We start from the raw sequence: 14,863 nt of genomic DNA, 5'->3' as shown, positions 1-14,863 counted from the left end.
CCCGACAGCTCCAGGTTCCTCCAGTTGCACGGCTCCTACTTCCGGAGCCCCGTGTCACGGTTCTCGCATTCCGGTAACTAAGGCAATGAGGCGGATTTTCCCACTGAGGCAAGCATACGTCATATTGCTTCAGGGCGGCCCCCCGGGAAGGCTGGCTGTGTCTAGGGAATGTTCCGGCAATGCCTGGGGTTTCTGAAGCAGAAACCTTTAGCTGCAATCTTTGGGAAGTGGCATCTATGGTTTGAAGTGCGAGTCAGCACTGTTTTTCCGTATCGCTAGATGGCGGAGAATTTTTTCTGACAACATCGCTTCCTCTAGTCGGCTGGATAAGCGCTCTGTGATTGGCTAGCGCACGTCGCTGTGATATGACGCGTCAGAGTGTTGACCAATCGGTTGAGAGCTGAGCTGGACTTGGCGGTGAGAGCCGGAGCCTAGCTTCTCCAGCTGTGGGCGCGGACAGCACTGGCCAAGCGTTCGGCTCCGGCCAGGTGAGTGGGATGCATAAGTGGTAGAGAGCCGCGGACAGAGGCACACATGCCAGGGCGAGGTGGGCTGCTTCTGGGATGAAGCCTTTTCGGGTAGGCAGGGGAAACGGAGCGAATCGATGACCCAAGAGTCTACTGAAAGTGACGGGTCCCCCGCCATGCCGGGCCGGCAGAGCACCGGCTTCTGATTCTTAAGTCTTTAGAATTGCTGACTGCGCACAGCCGGAAGGATCCTGCTCCCATTTTATAACTTAGCAATTCGAACGTTTTGGTTTGTGAGAGAGGTAAAACTAGAACTTAGGTCTTCAGACACCTGTCAAGACTTAAACTTTATCTTGTCTGCAGATGGCCACAATGCCCTGAAAAGTTACGCCTGGGCGAGATGAGGGTCGTTCAGATTTGGGGGTGGATGCTTCTAGAGTATCTTCCTAGGCTTTTCATCCGTTCGTTCAGTATTCATTCATTCATTCATTCATTCAGCTATTTGACCTCTTCATACCCTTATTCTTTGAGCATTTGGTATAGAACGTGAATCTAATTTCCTTGGAAGGATGCATTCTCTCGTTCACACAATCTTGCATATGACTTAAGAAAGTCTGTGGATTCTCTAAAATCCTCTGTGAATTATTTGCCCGAGGTTAAGAATCAGTGATCTAGAAGAGTGAGGGGGAGGGGCAGTGGTAAACAGATGGAGAAAGTTTTATTATGTGCATACTTGGGGATTAATACCTTTTAATAACAATTTTGAGAGGGGAATGGTCATTTAATGAATCTTGCTGAGGTACTTGTGAGAATTATGATATTAGAACTGGCTCCCCCGACTACCTGATTTAGCTCTTCCTGCTTCCTCCCTTTCAGGAAGCTGCAGAAGTGCCTTCTGTGTAAACAATGCTTCAGCTTCTCCCTTTTGCTCAAATAACAAGTAGCTGGCTTAGTGTTTCAATGAAATTCACATTTTGAATTTTGGTTGTCTGTGTAATATTTCATTTGCTTTTCTGGCCATGTAATATAAGAGTCTTAATCCAAATTATTTGTAGTATGGCACTTCTCAAAATAGTATGGGGTTGGTTGTTATCCAGCACTAGATGAGGTCCTCCTTAGTGATCACTTTACTATCACAGATTCTTTGATCTCTTTTTCTTTTGTTTTGTTTTTTCTTGAGGGGCTAGTTTCCTTGAACCACAATAACTTAGGTGTGTGTCACCCTAGATTCTAGGACATGAACAGGATGTATAAAACACTCAGTTCAGTGAAATTGGGATTGTCTGGGCTTAAAAGATTAGTCTGAAGTACTATTTTATTGACCAGTCTTTAGACATGAGCATACCCCCCCCCAAAAAAAAACATTAAAAAAAAGAAAAGGCATGAGTAAAAGCAACCTTGGTAAGGGAGAAGGTCCTGATGAGAGCCAGCATAATAGTAAACTTTCCTTTGCAATTAGATAATACCAAATAGAAATATTTTATCTGAGAACTTGTCACCCTTATAAGCTTGACTCCAGATCAGTATATGTTTCTTTACTGTACAGTTAACAAAAGGTGGATGGGAAAAGACACACTACCAAGATTACTAGGAATGTGAAATTTAATACAGTATTGATGCTGAAACAGGATTCAAGACTTACCCTTGATCAAGTGCAGAATTGGCTTGTCTGAGATGTTGTGTGATCTGTAAGGAAGTTTAAAGTAATATTGCTGGCAAGGGTGGGAGGGTGTGGCTTAGTAGAAGAGTACTTGCATATTATGTGTGAAGCCCTAGGTTCAATCCCCAGCACCTCAAAAATGAATAAATAAATGTAAAGCTCCGCTCTCAACCAATTGGTCAACACTCTGACACGTCATATACACTTAATTTAGAGATGATGATTAAAATTCCCCACCATTTTGTTTTGTTTTGTTTTAAGTGCTAGAGAGGAGGATTAAGAAAAGAGCAATAGTTAAAGATAACTGAGTTAATCAACTTTGGGAAGATAGATATCTTTATCCAGGAGTATCCAGCTAAGTATTTAAGAAATGCTATGTTAGATGACTGTCTTCTTTTTTGAGATTTAGCTGAGAATCTCAAATATATAGCTAAAGCTTTATCTTTAGTTCCCTTTTAGACTATGGCAACATATCTGGAGTTCATTCAGCAGAATGAAGAACGAGATGGTGTACGTTTCAGTTGGAATGTGTGGCCTTCCAGCCGTCTTGAGGCCACGAGAATGGTTGTTCCACTGGCTTGTCTCCTTACTCCTTTGAAAGAACGACCAGACCTGCCTCCTGTACAGTATGAACCTGTGCTTTGCAGCAGGCCAACTTGCAAAGCTATTCTCAATCCACTTTGGTATGAATTCTTTTAAAAACTGCTAAAAATGGTGAATACAATAAATTTGATTTGGGCAAGTTGTCAAATTTGAGATGAGTAGTAGATGATGAGATTCTTAGTGATGAGTGTGCATAGAAATCTCCTTAGCCTAATCTCCAGATAAAACTAGAATCTTATAGGAAGAGGAGGGGGATAAAAGGGGAGGATCTGGAATTCATAATTAACTTTTTTTTTTTTTTTTTTGCTTTTTATCAGTTTGCTTTTGGCTTATCGCTTATCTGTATACTTTATGAGATACCTTTTAAAGTATTTTTCACAAAAATGAAATCTGAAAGCTTCAGGTTATTTTTTTTTATACTTGCCTAGTGGGTTGATGTTGTAGGACTAGAAGAAGTAATAATTGGAAGAAATTTGAACTCTTAATGATTTTATTGTTAAGTGTAATTTTTTTTGTTCCTAAGATAATGACCTATAATATCTTGACCTATATTATTTTGCACACATGTGGATACAATTTGGAAGAATTCTTATTGTATTTATTTATTATTTTTTGAAAGTGGAGTCTTATAGTGTTGCTCAGCCTGATCTTGAACCCAAGGGATCCTCCTGTCTTCCAAGTAGATGGGACTGCAAGATTGGAATTTTGAAATACGTGGCAAGTGGTCATAAAATTTTTTATATGAGGGAACATTTTTTACTTTATTTTCCTTGCTTTTATTTAGAATGTGCATATTAAGAATGCTGCTGCTCTGCTTTCAAAATTATAGCCACTGTTTATTAATTTTTTAAACCTATAAAAGGGGATAGGAAGTATAGTAACTCAAGTGAGGTTAAAGTCTAAGAAATTTTTCCTGTGTGTGAAATGTGCCTTTATTATCAAGATTTGGTAGTTTCACTTGGCTGAACAATAAAGATATTAGAAAAAATCCTGAAGGTTGGGTTAAGGTAATAGGCAAAAGGAATTAACTCATAATTTATATAAGTCAAGAAATTTTAAAAATTTATCTAGGATATTGGAAAAGAGAAAAAGGGATTTGCTAATTCTTCATTGAAGTTGTTTGAGGGAAACTTTTTATGTACTTAATAGCCAGAAATCTAACTGCATTGAAATTTTGTAAAATGTCATTTATTATACACAAACATAGAAATACCAGTCTGTGATTTATTGAATTTGAAGTTTACATTTGAATATTTTTTACCTTAAAAATAAAAATGGTACCTAGTTGTGATATTTATCTTTCTCACAGTCAGGTTGATTATCGAGCAAAACTTTGGGCTTGTAATTTCTGTTTCCAGAGAAATCAGGTATGAATTATTTAAAAAAATATTTTATAAGTTTCATTTCTTGTATGTTACTCTGAAAAAGTTATGTGAAATTGAATATCTATGCTAGCAGTCAGCAGTTTCTGCTGAACTGAAGGTGATAGCTCTTGTTAAGCACAATATTGAATGTTGAACATTTATAATTTTTCCATATTTGGATTCTTGTCATTTGCTGTGGAAAGCACATAACATTCTCTTTCCTTGTAGGTTTTCTGTAGGACATGAATCTGTTACCCTAAGAACATAGATCTGTTGTTCTTTTTGTATGTGTGTGTGGTACTGGGGATTGAACTCAGGGCCTTTTGCTGGCAGGCAAAGTACTCTACCACTGAGCTACATCCCCAACCCTTTTTTTATTTTGAGGCATAGTTTCACAAAGTTGCCCATGCTAACATCACACTTCTAATCCTCCTGCTCAGCCTTTTTCTGAGTAGCTGGAATTACAGGCATGCACCACTATGCCCAGCTGTTCATATTTCACTTGACTTCAGTATATTCTAATTGGGTAGTGAATATTACTGAATTTTTGTTTTCTGATCTTTATTAACCTTGGAATTCAAGTATCAGTATTGAAGTTTTGATTTAAAAAATTTAAAACTAGCAAACTAAAAGAAGCTCATAAATGAGAAGAGAGACCTTTTATGGGGTGTAGGTGATAGGGATCAAACCTAGGGCCTTGTTCATAATAAGCACATGCTTTATCACTGAGTGATACCTCCAGTCAAGACTTCTCTTTAAAATCAACTGTGTCTGCTGGCCTTAGTGGTTCATGCCTATAATCCCGGAGATTGGAAGGCAGAGGCACGAGGATTGCAAGTTCAAAGCCAGCCTCAGCAACTTAGTGGGTCCCTAAGAAACTTAGCAAGATGGTCTGAAAATAAAAAATAAAAAGGGGACATGGCTCAGTGGTTAAGTGCCTCTGGATTCAATACCTGTACTAAGAAAATTAAAAAATAAAATAATAATAATAATTGTCTATGATAAAAATGTTCTAAACCTGGGCTGTGCTGATTATTATTCAATACATTTGCTAAAAATCATTGAATTTTACACTTAAAATTGGTGAATTTTATGGCTTGGAAACTATATTTAAATGAAGTGTTGAGGAAAATTAATTGTACACAATAGAGCATACATTGTGCACATAGCTCTTAAGCTGGTAATAACATGAATTTATTATGATTAATCCTAGATACAGTGCATAGTAAATCCAGTGATGGAAAAACAAGTACAGTTGACGACTGACAGTAGGTTCAGAAATTATAAGCTGATTATATTTGAGATTTATTTCCATGAGAGGCTGGGGATATAGCTCAATGGTAGAATTTGATTCTTAGCAATTAAAAAAAAAATCTCCATGAGAAATTCAGAAGTTTATACAAATCTTAACATTCAGAATTAATGCATGTTTAATTTATCATAAAAAATCTAAGGCAGGGTTGCATTTGACCTTTTATGCCTCAATTTTCTTGTCTTTAAAATTAACATAGGGGTTGGGGTTGTGGCTCAGCGGTAGAGTGCTCGTCTAGCACGTGCAAGGCCCTGGATTCAATCCTCAGCACCACACAAAAATAAATAAAATAAAGGAAAAAATAAATAAAATAAACAAAATAAAGGAAAAAATAAATAAAATAAAATTAACATAATAGTACTATGGGTACTTTATGAAATTCTTGTGAGAATTAAACAGAATTAATGAATGTAAATGACTTTAAATAGTGCTTGACACACTAAGTGCCATATAAGTATTTGGTATTAGTATATTTATCTGAGATCTCCATCTGCCAGTTTGGTCTGGAAGTGTGATGTGGAAGACTGTCATATGCTTAAATAATCTTTTGTTATTCTCCCAGCTCAACCATGAGGAAATGAACCCCTCAATGAGTCTGGGGTAGTAGATAGAGATGGCCCCCTGGAGGAACTGGGGTATCTTGTCCTCTTTTTCTGTGTAGTTGACTGCCTGTTAGGTAAATAGGACATCTCCAGATTTCTAGAAGGTAGCCAGTATGTCTGGATTTACTCCCCAAATTTTGCAGACATAGATAAAGCTCTACCCTCTTCTGCAAGCTGCAGCCATTGGGTAGTCATGGCCAGAAAGGGGACAGGAGATCTTTTGATGGCATATACTGAGATTTCTGCTGGAGTTCTGATGCCCAATATTCCTTCCCTCCTGGCCAGTGACTCTTTAAGGCTGCTGTCATCTCCTCAGCAGGATTTGCTTTTTGGTCACTCTAAAGTCACTGATCTGGAGAGATCCACCTGCTAAATTTGGAGAGATATACCTAAACTTTTAAATATTAAGCTGAAGACTGAAAAATCAGTCCACAAACCATGAATTTAAAATGTTTGTAGAGAGTTTTAAAAACAAAAGGAAATGCCTGTGTTATTATTTTATATGCAAAAGCAGGTCCCAAAATTGTTTATATGAAGTGATTGTTATATATGGGGTGCTCAATGGAAAGGTCTAAAGGGGACAGGCACAGTGGTACATGCCTAAAATCACAGCTACTCCAGAGATAACAGTCAAAATGATAAATAAAGGTGTTAGTCTTCTTTATAGATGAAACAGGTAAATGTTTTGCCTTTAGTTTGCAAGTTAAAGCTTAAGAAACAGTTGTGATAGCATGTGGTTTTGTTTGTTTGCTTGTTTGTTTTTAGATTAAACCATTGGTGCTCTGCTACTGAGCTACATCCTTAACCCTTTAAAAAAAATATTTTTTAGTTTGAGATTAAGTCTAAATTGTGCCAGCTGGCCTTGAACTTTGATCCTTTTGCCTTAGCCTCCTAAGTAGATAGGATTACTGGCATGGCACAAGGGCTTTTAGCTTCTTCTAATAGAGTGACTTTAAACCATTAAATGTTTTAACATAACCTCAACCTACTCTAAAGAATAAAATACTTTTTTAAACTTATGAAATGATATGAATGTAAAGCAGAATTTAATTACTGATTTTTTGTGTGTTTTAATAATGTTTTGCATTTTGTGCTCTCAGAATTAACATATAATCATTAATCATCTTTATAAATGGAAAATAAAAGGTGTAACATAAATATCTTTCAGCCCTCACAAAACAGTGCTTTGCTTTCTTTTCAGTTTCCTCCAGCTTATGCAGGCATATCTGAGGTGAATCAACCTGCTGAATTGATGCCCCAGTTTTCTACAATTGAGTACGTGATACAGGTAAATTCCTTTGTTGTGTATTTAATGAAATGTGATGAACACTGAGTATCTCTTGAAATCCTTTGTTTTCTGTGTCTCTTGCCAGTCCAGAGGACCTAAAGTTATTGGGGCAGAAGGATCCTAAATATGAGATTACAGTATGTAAGCTCTTACACTGGTGTTGTTTTCAGGTCTTGGTAGAAGGCTGCAAAAATGGTGGAACTGATTGAATTAGAAAGCCGACCTTCAAAGCCCTCTCAGTCTTTGTTGAGGGTGCTCCATCATGTAGTTGTTCAGTTTAAAAGTCTTAGACTTGTCCTTGACCTCTCTTTTTCACATCCCACATCTAATCTGTTATAACATGTTATTGGCTCAATATTCAAAATTTATCTAGAATTTACCCATTTTTCTCTCTTACTCCTAATTATCCTAATCTAGCCACAATTTCTCATTTGAATTATTTATTTTTATTTTTTTTTAGTTGTGAATGGACACAATGCCTTTATTTAATTTATTTATTTTTATGTGATGCTGAGGATTGAACCCAGAGCCTTACACATGCTAGATAAACACTCTAACACTGAGACACAGCCCCCACCCCATTCAAATTGTTAGATCAGTCTCCTAACTATTCTCCTTGATTTTATTATTGCCTATTTGTATTGTATTCTTTTTAAATTTGTTTTAATTAGTTATACATGACAGTAGAATGTATTTATGCACTTTGATATATCATACATAGATGGAATATAATTTCTCATTTTTCCGCGTATACATGTTGTAGAATCATATTGGTCATGCAGTCACATATATACATACAATAATAATGTCTGTTTCATTGTACTATCTTTCTTATCCCCACATCCCCTCCCTTCCCCTCCCTTCACTTCCCTCTACCTAATCTGAGGTAACACTATTCTTCTCTAGTGTTGTGTTGTATTCTAAACCCAGAAGTCAGAGTAACTTTATTTTTTTAAAATTTTTTAAAAATATATATATTTTAGTTGTAGTTGGACACAAAACCTTCATTTTATTTTTTATTTTTTACATGGTGGTGAGGATTGAACCCAGCACCTCATGTGAGCTAGATAAGCGCTCTATTGCTGAGCCACAACCCCAGCCCTCAGAGTAACTTTAAAAATACGTTTCACATTACTTCTCTGTTCAGAAACCTCCAGTGGTAAAAATGGCTTCCCTTTTTACCCAGAGTAAAAGATAGTTTCAAAGCCCTGTGATTTACCACTCTGAGCTTAATTTCTGCTAGTGTCATTGTTTAGCTCCGTGGGCCTTTTAGACTCCTGAAGCATGCAGGAACATGCCTGCCCATGGGCCTTTGCTCTGGCTTTTTCCACTGCTCTGGCTCTTTTCTCCATCTGTATCTGTATGGCTGCTGTCTTGCTCCCTTCTTCAGGCTTTTGCCCAAATGTTACTTTCTTACTGAGGCTGCTCTGACCTTGAACTTGACCTCAGTTTCCACTCTTGGCGTTTGCTATTCCCCTAATTCCCTTGCCAGAAAGTTTGCTCCTTGAGATAGGCAGAGATCTTTGTTTTTTCTATGTATGTACTGATATATCCCAGGACCTAGACCAATGTCTGACATATAGTAGGTATTCAGAAATCTCGAATAATTTTGTTAGATACAAACAGGGTTTTTTGTTTTTTTTTTTTTTGGTACTGGGAATTGAACTCAGCTACACATCTAGTCCTTTTTATTATTACTTTTTTTGAGACAGGATCTTGTTAAATTACTTAGGTCTTCATTAAATTGCTGAGACTAGCCTCAAACTTGAGATACTCCTGCCTCAGCCTCCTGAGTTGCTGGGACTATAGAATGTGCCACTATGCCTAGCCACAAATATTTTTTATATTTAGTTTGTTTTAATAGAATCTGCATCATGGTAAGTAGAGGTTTGTGTAGGTGTCCTCCTGAGAATAAATGTAGTTGAAGACTTGACATTTACATGCCTGATCTGTTTGTATTTGTATACAAATCATCATGCTTTTTCCTTTCCCTAAAGCGAGGTGCACAGTCTCCTCTGATCTTTCTCTATGTGGTTGATACATGCCTGGAGGAAGATGACCTTCAAGCTCTCAAAGAATCCCTGCAGATGTCCCTGAGTCTCCTTCCTCCAGATGCTCTGGTGGGTCTGATCACTTTCGGAAGGATGGTGCAGGTTCATGAACTGAGCTGTGAAGGAATCTCCAAAAGTTATGTCTTCCGAGGGACCAAGGATTTAACTGCAAAGCAAATACAGGTCTGTGCTGGGTTTGTATAGAAATGGTAGCAAGGACATTTTTAAAAAATTAATCAGTTATTTACTCATAATGTGATGGAAAATGAGTCTTTTGTTTTTTTTAGGATATGCTGGGTTTGTCTAAGCCAGCCATGCCTATGCAGCAAGCAAGACCTGCTCAACCTCAGGAGCACCCTTTTGTTTCAAGCAGGTGAGATGCTGATATACAGTATTATGTGCTGTAGTGAGCATGCACGTTGACGTGAAAATAAAGGAAAAGCAATGCAAGTATGTCGGTTTTCTTATGATTAGATAAAAAAGTCAATGAATAAGCTTAATATTTAATGTTTTATCAAAATTTAATGTTTTATCAAAAAGGTTTTGAGACCACTATATTCATTCATTCCCCTCTTTTTTGGACATATGGCTATTATCCTTTTTGATTCTTAAATAAAACTGGAAAAATGGAAAAGACCTCTTTTGAGTGCTCTCAAAAAAGCTTATGAACAGATGCTTCATTCAGTTAAATTGAGTGTCCAGTGCTGACCCAGGCTGTGTTAACTGCTAGTAAACTTGATAAAATGCATTGTCTGCCAGGCTGGGGACAGCTTCCCTCTCTTAAGAAATAAGATTGCTCTTTGTGTTACTCTAAAGCTCAAGGGACACACAAACTGAACCTTTAGAATTGTGCACATTGTCCACATAAGTGGACCACATACAGATAAAATTTCCATTAGACATGTCCTTAGAATTTCTTTTTTTTTTAATACTTATTTTTTAGGGCTGGGGTTGTGGCTCAGTGGTAGAGCGCTCGCCTAGCATGCGCGAGGCCCTGGGTTCGATCCTCAACACCACATAAAACTAAATAAGCAAAAATAAAGGTATTGTGTCTAACCAAAAAATAAATATTTAAAAATATATATTTATTTTTTTAGTTGTAGTTGGACACAATACCTTTATTTTATTTATTTATTTTTATGTGGTGCTGAAGATCCAACTCAGGGCCTCTCATGTGCTAGGCGAGCACTCTACCATTGAGCCACAACCCTAGACCCCTTAGGATTTCTTTGCTGCTTAAAATTTAATTAAACTGATTTGTTCCCTTTTAAGTTGATTTTATTCCCCCGTGCTAGCACAGGCTCTCGCTAGCGCATGCTCTCTCTCTATATATGTATGTGTGTGTATATGTAGATATATGTATATATATAATATATATATCACTGAATATTAGGTTTTAAATTATATTCCTTAGTAAAATTGCCTTGAATTGTTTTGTGTTTGTAGAGACAATTTTGAAGAAAAAAATGGCAAAATTTTTCCTACTCTGAATAATTATTTTAAATAATTACATGTCATCAAAGTTGGAAGACCAGGCTACCTTATTAAACTATAATTGATATGTCCATTCAAAATCTTACAGATTTCTGCAGCCTATTCAAAAGATTGATATGAACCTCACTGATCTTCTTGGGGAGCTGCAGAGAGATCCATGGCCAGTAACTCAGGGGAAGAGACCTTTGAGATCTACTGGTGTTGCTTTGTCCATTGCTGTTGGTTTATTGGAGGTAATTGAGAATTTATGGGGCTCTCTCACATCGTACAAACTTGCTCTTAAAAATCATATTTGGGGCTGGGGTTGTGGCTCAGTGGTAGAATGCTTGTCTTGCACGTGCGGGACCCTGGGTTCAATCCTCAGCACCATGTAAAAAATAATTAAGTGAAATAAAGGTATTGTGTCCAAATATAAAATAAATATTTTTTAAAAAATCATATTTGTTGGATTTGTTTGAAAATTCACTGTGACCTAAAGTCATTGTTATTATCTACATTGAAGGAGTCCTAAAGGTTTTCAAGAAAAAATAAGGGAATTAGAGCAATAGGAACTGCTCAGAATAAAGTAGTAAAAGTATATAAAACCATTAGGGTGAGAGAAAGTAAGTGCTGCTTTTCTGCATTGTCATTTATATCATTCTGCTGTATCATCAGTATTAACAGCTGATGAGGAGCTGAGAACGTGCTTAGCATGCATGAGACCCTAAGTTCAATCCCCAATGCAAAAAAAAAAAAAAAAAGCTCAGGAGAATCTTTTGGAATATTTCTATAAGGAAATTAAAAACACACTTGGAGATGGGCTATATCCTTCTAATATGCTGTTATTTACTGTTTCAGGGTACTTTCCCAAACACAGGAGCCCGTATCATGCTGTTTACTGGAGGTCCCCCCACACAAGGGCCTGGCATGGTGGTTGGAGATGAATTAAAGATTCCTATTCGTTCCTGGCATGATATTGAGAAGGATAATGCACGGTTCATGAAAAAGGCAACCAAGGTAGGTTCTCTTGGGTATGGGTTAATTGTGTTAACCTGGTGTCAGGTTTAGACTGCTCTAGAGTGACAGCTGCTTTATTGAGGCCTTTTAGTCACAGTCAAAAAGATTTATTTGCTGAGATGATCTTCCAGATCTTGGCTGCTGTTAAATTATTGCCCCCAGCCTCTGAGCTTCAAGTGGATAGCTGTAAGTTTGTGAAGGTTGTTGAGATTGGAAACTATTTTTTATTTTGTGTTTTGAAGATAATGATCTTCGTAGTCCTGTATTTGATTACATCATTTGGTATGTTAAGGCATACCTTGGGATTAATGTTAATGTTTCCTAAAGACAGTTTTCTCCTCTCTTTACAGCACTATGAGATGCTTGCTAATCGAACTGCTGCAAATGGTCACTGCATTGATATTTATGCTTGTGCCCTTGACCAAACTGGACTATTGGAGATGAAGTGTTGTACAAATCTTACTGGGTATGTTCTCAGTGAACACCTGGAAAAAAGAGAATGTCTTTTTTTTTTTTTTCCCTTCAGTGCTGGGGATTGGACCCTGGGCCTTACATATCTAGGGAAATACTCTATCACTGAGCTACACTCCCATTTTATGATAGAATGGTGCCCTTCAGGAGTCCTTGACTTGGAGCACTCAGAGATGCTGTAATGTATTTGTGAACATCCTGTGGTTTGTATGCTAGGGTGTGGGTGTATGGTTTTTGTGGAGAGGTATCATTATTTCCATCACTGTCTCATTGAGGTATTTGATTCCTATAAGACTCAACATTTAGGTCAAATTCCATTATGGATAAATGTCTTAATGGTGACATAAAAAGATGTAGGGTTTTTGTTGAGTGCTCAAGGTGAGCCAACAGCTTGGGATGACTTCCTGCAAAGATGGGTTATCATAGGCTAGGTTATAGGAGTAGATTATCTTTGAGGAAAATCAAAATCTTGGTTTCTTTGGTGATGGTGACACCTTATACAGATTATGTCATTTTTCATTCTGAGTATTTATTTATTTATTTATACTGGGGATTGAGCCCAGGGTACGTAACCACTGAGCCATGTCCTCAGCCTATCTAAATCTATTTATTTATTTTGAGACATGGTCTTGCTTAGGAGCTTGCTAAGTTGCAAGCTTTAACTTTTGTGAGCTTTTCCTTTTAAACCAGCTTATATAGTGCTGGAGAATGCTTGAAATTGAGCTACACTCCCATTGCCATGTGGAGAATGGTTGAAGGAACTAGAAAAGACTAAGCTGAAGACAGATGGGATCTAGCTGGGTGCAGAGGCATATGTCACTGAGTGGCTTGGGAGGCTGAGGAAGGAGGATTGCGAGTTGAAAGCCAACCTCAGCAAAAGTGAGGTGCTAAGCAACTCAGTAAGACCCTGTCTCTAAATAAAATACAAACTAGGCTCAGTGGTCAAGTGCCCCTGAGTTCAATCCTCAGTACCAAAAGAAAAAAAACAACAACATCAAAAAAAAGAGAGATGGGCATGAGAACTGTATTCAATGTTGAAGAGTTGTTCTGTGGAGAAGAGATCAGAAGAATTAGGAACAATGGGTGAAGCTGCCAGGATATAGAATTTCACCCAGTATAAAGAAAGGTCTTGGGGCTGGGGTTGTGGCTCAGTGGTAGAGTGCTTGCCTAGCACATGTGAGACCCTGGGTTCGATCCTCAGCACCATATAAAAATAAAAAATAAAATAAAATAAATGTATTCTGTCCAACTACAACTAAAAAATAAATATTTTTTTTTAAAAAAGGTCTTTCTAGGTATGGTGGTTCCTGCTGTGTAATCCTAGCTACTTGGGAGGCTGAGGCAGGAGGATCGCAAGTTTGAGGTCAACCTGGGCAAGTTAGCAAGACCCAATCTCAAAATAAAAAGTAAAAAGAGTGAGAACTGTCCAGACATGGAGTGGACAGCTTCTGGAGGGAGTAAAAGATGTTCAGTCCTAACTTGACAGGGATGTTGTCAAGGGGCAGGTGGGTGTGAGTTAGATTAGATTGTGTGACTATGACAGAAGACCCCAAACAAGTTCATTTCTGTCTGGTATATTGGTTTCATCATCATCAGGGCTGAGGCTCCCATCAAGCTATCTGCCTCAGTGTGCAGTGGGTGGCTTGGGGTATTTGCTGGAGTTCTATCTACATTACGGTAGCAGGGTGGAAAGGCCAAAGAAGGATGTACCCTTCTGGCAAGAACATGCCCCACTCGAACTAAAGGATTCTCCATCAAGTTAAAGTGAGTAAGGTGACTACATGCAAGGTACACTAGGGAATGTCATCTTTATTTATTTATTTTTTAATATTTATTTTTTAGTTGTAGTTGGACATAATACCTTTATTCTATTTATTTATTTTTATGTGGTGCTGAGAATCAAACCCAGAACCTCACACATGCGAGGCAAGCACTCTACCGCTGAGCCACAACCCCAGCCCTGGGAATGTCATCTTTATTCCAAGCAACTGTGGAATACATGATTAAGGAAGAAGGGAGGGTGGATATTTGGGGCCAAATTGTTGACCCCTCACTAAAGGGCTCAGACATTGAGATAGCTGGACCAGGTAACCTTTCTTGTTTTCTTTCCAATTCTGGGATCCTGTTTTATAAATGACAGCTTGTTGTGTAGCTGAAGCAGGCTGTGCTTCTTGCTGAAAATTTGAACAATATTTTCTCTAACTTCAGTAAGGGATAAAAATCAGTATTCAACAATTAGAAAAATTGTTCCTGTTAAGTCAAGGATTCAGTGTGTTGCAGCAGAGTTAATCTGAAAAGGTTTTTCCCCAGGCCTGGTTATTCTCCTATACTGAAAAAGTATGAGAAAAGTTGGACATGTTTTCTTGTTATAGAGAAAACCCAAGTCCAACTCAAGTCTCACCTACTATATGCACATAACATGGAGCACTGCAATGAACCTACAGTGTGTGTGGGTTTGTCCCCGTCAACAAGCAAGCAATGAGTTCTGCAGTGGACACCAGCTGGGGATCTCTAATTCAATTCAGTCCTGACTCTTCCTATTTGGACACAATGTC

General features: G+C 37.8%; 1 protein-coding gene across 2 annotated transcripts in view; it reads left to right on the top strand.

Annotated features, from left to right (window-relative positions):
* Nucleotides 1-415: 415 nt before the first annotated feature.
* Nucleotides 416-14,863, top strand: part of Sec23b (SEC23 homolog B, COPII component) — a 37,326-nt gene continuing 22,878 nt past the window's right edge. The window contains exons 1-9 of one of the 2 annotated variants that reach the window (XM_076848923.2): nucleotides 416-488; nucleotides 2,576-2,810; nucleotides 4,040-4,097; nucleotides 7,210-7,296; nucleotides 9,294-9,530; nucleotides 9,635-9,720; nucleotides 10,930-11,074; nucleotides 11,679-11,837; nucleotides 12,188-12,303. In XM_076848923.2, the coding sequence (XP_076705038.2) occupies nucleotides 2,590-2,810; nucleotides 4,040-4,097; nucleotides 7,210-7,296; nucleotides 9,294-9,530; nucleotides 9,635-9,720; nucleotides 10,930-11,074; nucleotides 11,679-11,837; nucleotides 12,188-12,303 (1,109 nt within the window). In that variant the 5' untranslated portion in view covers nucleotides 416-488; nucleotides 2,576-2,589. The remainder of the gene's footprint in view (nucleotides 489-2,575; nucleotides 2,811-4,039; nucleotides 4,098-7,209; nucleotides 7,297-9,293; nucleotides 9,531-9,634; nucleotides 9,721-10,929; nucleotides 11,075-11,678; nucleotides 11,838-12,187; nucleotides 12,304-14,863) is intronic. The other variant, XM_076848924.2, reaches the window with a different exon arrangement.

The sequence above is a fragment of the Callospermophilus lateralis genome, chromosome 3 (genome assembly GCF_048772815.1).
Source record: "Callospermophilus lateralis isolate mCalLat2 chromosome 3, mCalLat2.hap1, whole genome shotgun sequence".
NCBI lineage: Eukaryota > Metazoa > Chordata > Mammalia > Rodentia > Sciuridae > Callospermophilus > Callospermophilus lateralis.
This window is presented reverse-complemented; position numbering and strand designations above follow the sequence as displayed.